General features: G+C 35.6%; 1 protein-coding gene across 1 annotated transcript in view; it reads right to left on the bottom strand.

Moving 5' to 3' along the window:
• The window catches only part of UCHL3 (ubiquitin carboxyl-terminal esterase L3 (ubiquitin thiolesterase)), a 31,673-nt gene extending 25,727 nt beyond the window's left edge, over positions 1 to 5,946 (bottom strand). The window contains exons 1-4 of the mRNA XM_010142798.1: positions 5,821 to 5,946; positions 2,505 to 2,661; positions 2,028 to 2,113; positions 909 to 956 (exon numbers count right to left, since the gene is read on the bottom strand). Of these exons, the coding sequence (XP_010141100.1) occupies positions 909 to 956; positions 2,028 to 2,113; positions 2,505 to 2,661; positions 5,821 to 5,895 (366 nt within the window). The 5' untranslated portion in view covers positions 5,896 to 5,946. The remainder of the gene's footprint in view (positions 1 to 908; positions 957 to 2,027; positions 2,114 to 2,504; positions 2,662 to 5,820) is intronic.
• Between the last annotated feature and the right edge of the window lie 2,041 nt (positions 5,947 to 7,987).

Raw genomic sequence — 7,987 nt, 5'->3', positions numbered from 1 at the left:
GAAAGAGAAAAGAAGAAAGAGTGGTGTACATTTAAGAAATTATCACAGAGGAATTTGAGTATCTGTAATAAAAAATAATGGTTAAAACAATTCTGTTATTTTTAATTTCCAGCTGGTGGTGCAAGGCAGAGCAGAAAGGACTGCTTTGCTTTCTCCTGCATTGTTTAGAAGACACTGCACAAGCCATAAGAAGAAAGAAAACCTCACCCATTGTACTTCAAAAAAAAGAAAGCGGATGAGCCACTGGAGTCACAGACAAACAAAGGAGTGCTCCTCTCTGTCAAACAAAGCTGTGCTAGCAACAATCTAATCAATTTTCTTTTGTGGAACAGATACTAAAATCTGAACTGGAAAGATGGAAATCTGCCTTAGAATGACTGAAGCAGAAAAACGTGGAATGTTAAGCTTATGTTTATTTTAAGATTTTTTGTTGGTTTTGGGGTTTGGTGTGGTTTTTTGGTTCTTTTTTTTTTCCTTTATCACCCAATCTGTTGGGAGATAAAAGCTCATAAATGTATGTCTTAGTGAGAATTTATCTGAATTAGTATTTGTACACAAACAGCACATACCCAATGGCAAACCAAGTATTGCACTATTTCTTTTCCCCTAAGTAAGACTTTTCAGGCTCTCACTTGTATAATTACTATGGATCTTACAGTATCAGCTACAAATTTGTAACATCAAAACCTCAGCTTGCATGAAAAAATACTATTACTGGCTGTTTTAATCTGAAATGAAGCTTGAAAAGATCATCCATGTTATATATAAGCTTAAAAACAAACAAACAAAAAACCCAAAAGTTTCAAGTTTGGTTCCCCCCCCAACAACGCCACTTGATTTTGTGCCTCGGTTTCAACTATATTCAGCTCAAAGTAGTTATCAGAAAAGGTTTTTTTAAAAATTAATACCTCAGTCTGACCTTCATGGGCACTGGATTCATGAGTGACACGAATAGCCTAAAATTAAAACATATTTCAATCAGACTTTAAATGAGAGACTTTCAGTGTTATAAGAATCACTGTATGCTTTTCATTTTATCAAATGCCATAGATGTAACTATTTTTGTTCAGTGCTTGTAGTAACTAACTAATCTCCACTTCCAAGGATCTCAGAAGACCAGTACTTCAGTGTCATCATAGTCAAATCAAATACCTAACAGTTTGTAATGGCACTCTTTCACGTGAAAAATTCTATGGGCAAGTGTTCCTGTTAAATGTATATCACTTCTAGGCAAAAAAAAAATACTTCAGCTAGAAGCTCTGATCATACATCTTGTATCCATAATTTCTACAGAAAATGTCATCGAACCTCCACTGTAACTGTTTGTTACCACTTCCCTCTGGCACATGTTAACACCCTTATTCCTGAGGGCTTCACAATAAGCTTAAATTGAACTCAGACTGGGAAATGATCAAGATGTTCATTTTGAGAGGGGATCATCTATACCATCAGGAGCAACAGCATCATTCTCCCTTCCACTACTAGCTAAATGTTTCTGCTGCATCCTTTCAAACAGCACTAATGATCTGGTTAACAACACTATCAGCTAGCTCTTCTAATTGTTTGGGTTGGTAGGAGAAGGAGGTTATACTTCAGCCAAATCAGCTCTTTGTTTGCCTCAAACTGCTAGAGCCAAAAAGAGATGACTAGATGGCACAAAAGAAAGGTGGCACAGAAGGAACCTCCTTTCAGCAACAGCCCCAAATTAGCTCAAATTGATTAGACTGCATCCTGAACCCACCAAAAAGATTATGCATGCATTTCTCATCTGTTTCAGAGTTCAAATTAAGCCAGTGAGTTGATCTGGATGAGGAACACTGACAAAATCCATTCTGCTGACTGAGCTATGGGCAGGCAGAAATACTTTAAACTGCCAAAGCAGGGTTTTCTTTGTAGCAGCTGTCTGATCACGAGCTCACACGTAAAATCAAATTGTTTAAGTGCTTCACTAGCTCAAGCGCTAAGGACCTGCTCATGCAAGTAATTCTTATACCATTTTAAATAAAAGGAAAAACAATGGTACTAACTTCAAAAGTTTCTAGATATTTGGCCCGCTCTTCAGGAGTCATAGATAATGAATCTTCTAGGAACCTTTTCAGTAAAGAATTAGTTTCTTAAAAAAATAAAAAAGACATAATTAGATTCATGATTTAACTCCAACTTCAAAGTTTACAGAATGCTTATATCCAACAAAAGATACATAGGTATCATTACATCATATCTTTAAGATGCTGAAGGCTGACTGCAGGAAGAATTGCTACCTGCCACAGTTTGCAATGTTTCAAGTGCTTTAGTTTGTGGATTAGTATGAAATAGTTTCTGTAATTACAGGTAATAATAATAGCATATATAGGTATATATGCTGTTTGAATAGATTGTCCTTTATGAATGGTTATATTCAGAGAAAATATTACAGAACGTATCCTTCACTCCATGCCCCCACACAGTTACAAAGGGGAAAGCAAACAAAACAACTGACAAACCAAAAAAAAAAAACAACTTACCAAAGTTCATTTTATCTCTGTTGTTTGCAATCGCATGAATTAGCCCAATTGTTCCACAAGCATTGTTAATGGTCTGCTTCATGAAATAAACTGATGATTTGACATCTTGCCCTTTAGCTTTTATTCTCTCTTCTTCTTCTGTTCTGAAGGTTTCATACTAGAAAGTTACAGACATTTCACAAATACACACTGTCTACATTATTCAAGCAAAAATAATTAAAGAGAAACAGCTAACTAATACAAACCAAAACTCAACTTATAATTTGAAATGGTTAACACATATAGTGTGACAAGTACATGTAAACTTACTCAACCTAACAGCTCTACATATTTTCCTCCAATCAATGCTTTGCCACTAGCCACAAAAGCAGTAACTCTTGAAATGTCTTTTCAAATACGTGTTATCTAACAATTTCAAAAATGTTGAAAGTATTCCCTTGATCTGAATACCATCTCTCCGACAAAAAGCTTTTAAGGATAGAGGTCTCAAAGTGCTACCAGGCAAATGTAATACTTCAGGTGTTTAATTGGCATGAAGCAGCCTTACAAGTTCAATTTTTACATTTCATTTTTTCCAGGAATGTAAAATAAGACTTTTATAATGTTCACAGCCTCAAAACAGGCCCTTCAAAGGCCGTATTAATAAACATGTATTTGCTGTAGTAAAAGAAAGAATTTAGTTTGATTGAACAATCTAAAGTAATTGTTTTGTACAGATCATAATTGACTAAAATCTGTTATACTGTGCAACAGTACATTGGTTTTCTGACCTTGTGTTGGTGGTTGTGATTTGTTGGGTTTTTTGGGGGGCTGTTTTACGCGTTTGTTTGGTAGGGGTTTTAGGAGTCTTGTTTTGTTTGTTTTTTTATTTTCAAACTTTCATCTCAAACAGAAAGAGTGAAAGAAGACTGCCAGTATTCTACACAATGCTGTTCTTTCTTCCTCCTTTGCCTCTTTTACTAGGTACTTTTGCAGACAAAAAAAAAAATTTGAGGGTGATGGGCTTTTTACACAAGTATGACAAAAGTAAATTTTGAATGCAGAATGTTATCGAAAAACTCTTCCTGAAAATGCATGAAGAATTTCTCTCAGACTATGTACCACCAGTGACAAAGAGAAACAAGAAGTTCTTCCAGCATCATGATTCCATTCTTACAGCCTGTTTTAATGTTCTGAGCGGCTTAAGTAACAGCAAGAACATTTACAAAGCATTTCAGTTTGACACCACTTCTCTAGAAGTTAACAAAAATAGCCTTAATTGAGGAAAAAATCATATAGCACAATTGGAAAACAGTTCAGATTAGAGAAGGTAAATATAGCTGCCATTCACTTCCTGCCTACTAAAATAAACTCCATTGCAGAAAAAGAAAAAAATATATAAATGTTGAGTATACTGAAAACATGATTTTGCACAAGAGTTAGACCAGATCACCTTAACAGGTCCCTTCTAACCCAAGCTATCCAATGATGTGTATTCATTGGACCATGCCCAAAACACTCAACGCTCAGAGTATTCACTCTAGAACCTACACTGCAATCTAAGAAAGCCATTGACCTTTAAACTGGACAATAACCCTAAGATTATCTGTATGCTAACAAGAGTATCTTGCCCTTAAAGCAAGTTCAAGCAAATCTCTGTACAGGAAACATAAAAGAAAGGAACTTCAGGACAGAACAAAGACATGATAGAAAAGTGTTTACAAAAGCAGCAAAATTAATGAAGAGGCACGCTTTCATAAATGGAGACTCAGACGAGAAACAAATAATAAATTAAAGCTGAATATAAGAGGCCATATTGAAAGGGAGACCAAAGAGAGGAAAAATACTCCAGAGATACAAGATAATACTCAAGAGTCTTGTGGAATTCACATGAACAAAAGCATCAGAACACTGGGACTTCACACGAAAGATTCAGCCTTTATACACTCAGGCTAAACAGCTGACAGAAACACTTGTATCACTTATGTTTCTGAGGGATTAACACGCTGGAGAAAATCTCAAACATTTTGCTGGTGGTCATGTTTGGTTGACCAATGCAACGGAGCACATGCTGTTTTTTCCTCTGGTTCTGTTTGTCACATGCATCTTCAGGATGAAATTGGATACACCTCCACAAGAGGAAGGTTGTTCTTTCCCATGGCATGATGCTCCCATGGCATAACCCAAGGAAGTTGGCATAGGCAGGGAGGCAAATGAAAAGTAACAGTCACAGAGGAGCTCAGACCCATAGTTCAAGCAGCCAGACAGAAACAAACCACAGCACACAGAAAACAACGTATCAAAGGTGACAGAAAGGAAATTTCCAAAAGACAAGTGAGGACAGTTAAGAGTTTGCTTAAATTCAAGCTATAAATGTGGCCGAAATCAAGCCTGAAAAGGACTGCCTGCATAGCTCTCTTGGAGGAACTGAGAATGCAAAGGTTTACAGGACCTAATGAGTAAGAGGACTGACCCACTCACTCTTCTCTCTTATTAAAACAAGTTTCATCATAGAAGTCAAGCTTTTATAGCTAACTGCTTTGTCCTGATAAACCATGTGTTCTTTCTGAGAGACAAATTAAAAGCAAGAAGTTTGGGCAGATACACCTCAAACTTTTTGGCTTATCTTATCACAATCATGTAAGACTTTTTTAAATTAGAAGATCAATATGAATGACACATTTCAACCTACAAAACAATTGAAGGAGGTATGTAAGATGGATGTCTTCTCTATGTAGAAACATACAATCACCCAAAACAAGCAGACTTGAAGATTTAACCAGACTAAGTATTTCAAAGTCTAAAAGAGGAAGAAGGCGAGGGAGAATTCTCTCTCATTGTATAAATATGTCCCATCTGACCAAGGAATGAAAGCCATGTTGGTACTGATGGCTGAACTGAAAGCAGATTGAAGTTTGGTCAGAGCAACAGTATGAAAATGCAAGTAGTATTTGCATTTGATATAGTCCTACCTCTTACTTTGCTTATCCTGTTATAGCTTTCTGCTAAAAGTAGCTCAACTCAGCCATTTCCAAGTGCTTATCTAAACAAAAAAGCAGCCTTAAATTGTCTGTAATGGAAAGATGTAAGGAGTATTTCTCTGTGCTTCTATATTAACTTTTGCCACTCTAGCTTCAAAAGAAACTGGAAACACACGTGTAAGGTTATCAAAAGAAGGTTCTGAAGGAAGTATTTTGTTATCACGTTTAATTAAGAAGTCTCTTGAGTAAGGTTTGAGTCTCATCTTTATTACGACACCAAAGTACAAAATTCAAACTGTTCAGTCCCATTTCTTTTTCAACAAGAGTGATTACCTGGTTATTAAGTAAACATTTACCTTTTCTGTTATTGGAAAGAGAAGTAGCACTGCACAGACAGGTCTTGGCACCATGCTAAGCAGTTCTGGTTCCATACCATAAACGTCTACAAATTGCCAGTCGGGATGTATACCTAACTGTTTGAGAAACTGGAAAAGAAAAAACAGAAATATATTAAATTAATATGCTCTCATATCCCTATCTTTTTAGGAGCATAACACAGTATTTGCAATGTGAAATACATTGCAACAACCCATACTTTCCAAAATTTAGGGAGAATAAACAAGCCTCAACTTTCAATAAATAAGGCTGAATAAACAGGAGTACTAACAAAGACACAAAAAATCCCTATGTTTTATTTATGTAAATATCTTTATGAAAGGGAAGTGAAAATAATTCCAGCGCTATTTACTAAAGCATTACAGCATTTCAGCCATTTTGAAAGTGTTTGGTCACAAACCAGAAGAGTACTGAATATTCTCTGTACCTAGAAATCATCAGTCAGAACACAGAATGAACTCATGATATTGTTTGACTCCATGAGTACATCAGAGTAGCCGACACCAGTGCTCGTACTGGAGCTGCTGGGCTTCAGGAACTCAAAAAATTTGTGATCTTCAATGGCCTTTTGAGCAAAGTGACACAAGATACACATTTTAGAAGGTGTACCTTTTAAGATGCTCTTTTAGATGAAAAATCCTTTCAAAGTATGATAGAGAAACATATTTTGAAGTAGACAAAGATTAAGAGCCAGACAATAATTATGAATCAAGTAATTCTCTGCTTCTTTAGAACTTCTGAACGGAGTCTAAGCCAAAGGCTTTCTGATCATCTTTCCTATACTACAGCTGTACATCACAACACAAAAAGTGATTTTGGATATTTTACTCAACATTAAGCCACTTAAGAAGGAAAGAGAGACTGTGGCACCCAACTAAGTTATGCACCACAACAACAGCTGCAGAAATTAATAGCTATATATGATCTAAACCAATTTGCAATATTTATTTTATCAGAGTCTAGAAGAACTTAACCGAATTCAGAAACTATACACACACTGACCATTCATGATTATAAGAAAAAGCTAATTGTACACTGTAGCATACACAAATCCTATTTTGAAACACTACTACCACTGGTAAAAAAAATAGATTTTGGAGCAAGGCTTAAAGATGTGGGACCACTGTGTATTTTCCAAAAAGTTACATTTCACAAATTACTGAATTTCTGTAGGAAAATCTTATTTTAAAGCCCCAAGTGACTGGATAAGGAAATTCTGCTAATAAACAACTGCAAATTTAAATGCCTGAGAAAAAAAACCCAAACATGCAGCAAGTAATATTCCTCTACTCTCTCTAATGGAAAAACAATGAACTCTTAAAGCATTTCTTTAGCCAGCTCTCGACAAAACTCAGCTCTGCATTTCCCAATGCTCTTCCCAAAAGTGATACTGTAGAAGACCACAGTAATTTTGCCCATTATCTTCCTTAGAGGGGAAAGACTGCATTAAAAGCTTCATCGTACTTCTTGCCCAATGCTATTTGAGGAAATCTATTTATTGATACATTTGCAGTAAAGATGTTTATGAATCACATAAATAAGCCAAAATGAAAGGCACAAATGACTCTCACTTAGAGAGCGGGTTTATACATCTGCAGAAGAATTCAGTAACAGTTACACCATATTTAATAGATTCATATGTACACAGATATAACTGTAATAAATAACCCAAAATAAGTACAGAAAATTATTAAAACAAAAGACGAGAATTGAAAATGAAAAACAAGTGTTTTTGTCTAATATGAGATCCCTTCAAATACCCATGGCCACTTGCATTTGGCAAGAGGCAAAGTCGTAGACAAGGGGCTGACTCTCAATATTTGAAGATATAAAGGATACAGTTTCTACAAAGGCTGAATGTGTGGACAAGTATTTATAAAGACTAAGGAAGATTCTTACCAGTAACACTTAGGAGTATCTTCTACAAGGGAGGTAAACTATACAAAATATACACACCCTTCAGTATTAAAAAGAAAGAAGCTGCAGTTTGCAGCCAGTGTTTTGAAGAAGAAAAATACCCCAAAACCTCACACTTTCCACATTTTAAATGCATTTTTCTTTTTCCATTTTACACTGTACGACAAGACATCAAAACCAAGGGCAGGTAAAGGTGATTTAAGATTAAAA

The sequence above is a fragment of the Buceros rhinoceros genome, unplaced genomic scaffold, assembly GCF_000710305.1.
Source record: "Buceros rhinoceros silvestris isolate BGI_N320 unplaced genomic scaffold, ASM71030v1 scaffold24550, whole genome shotgun sequence".
Lineage (NCBI taxonomy): Eukaryota > Metazoa > Chordata > Aves > Bucerotiformes > Bucerotidae > Buceros > Buceros rhinoceros.
Note: the sequence above shows the minus strand (reverse complement) of the source record. Positions and strands in the feature narration are given on the sequence as shown.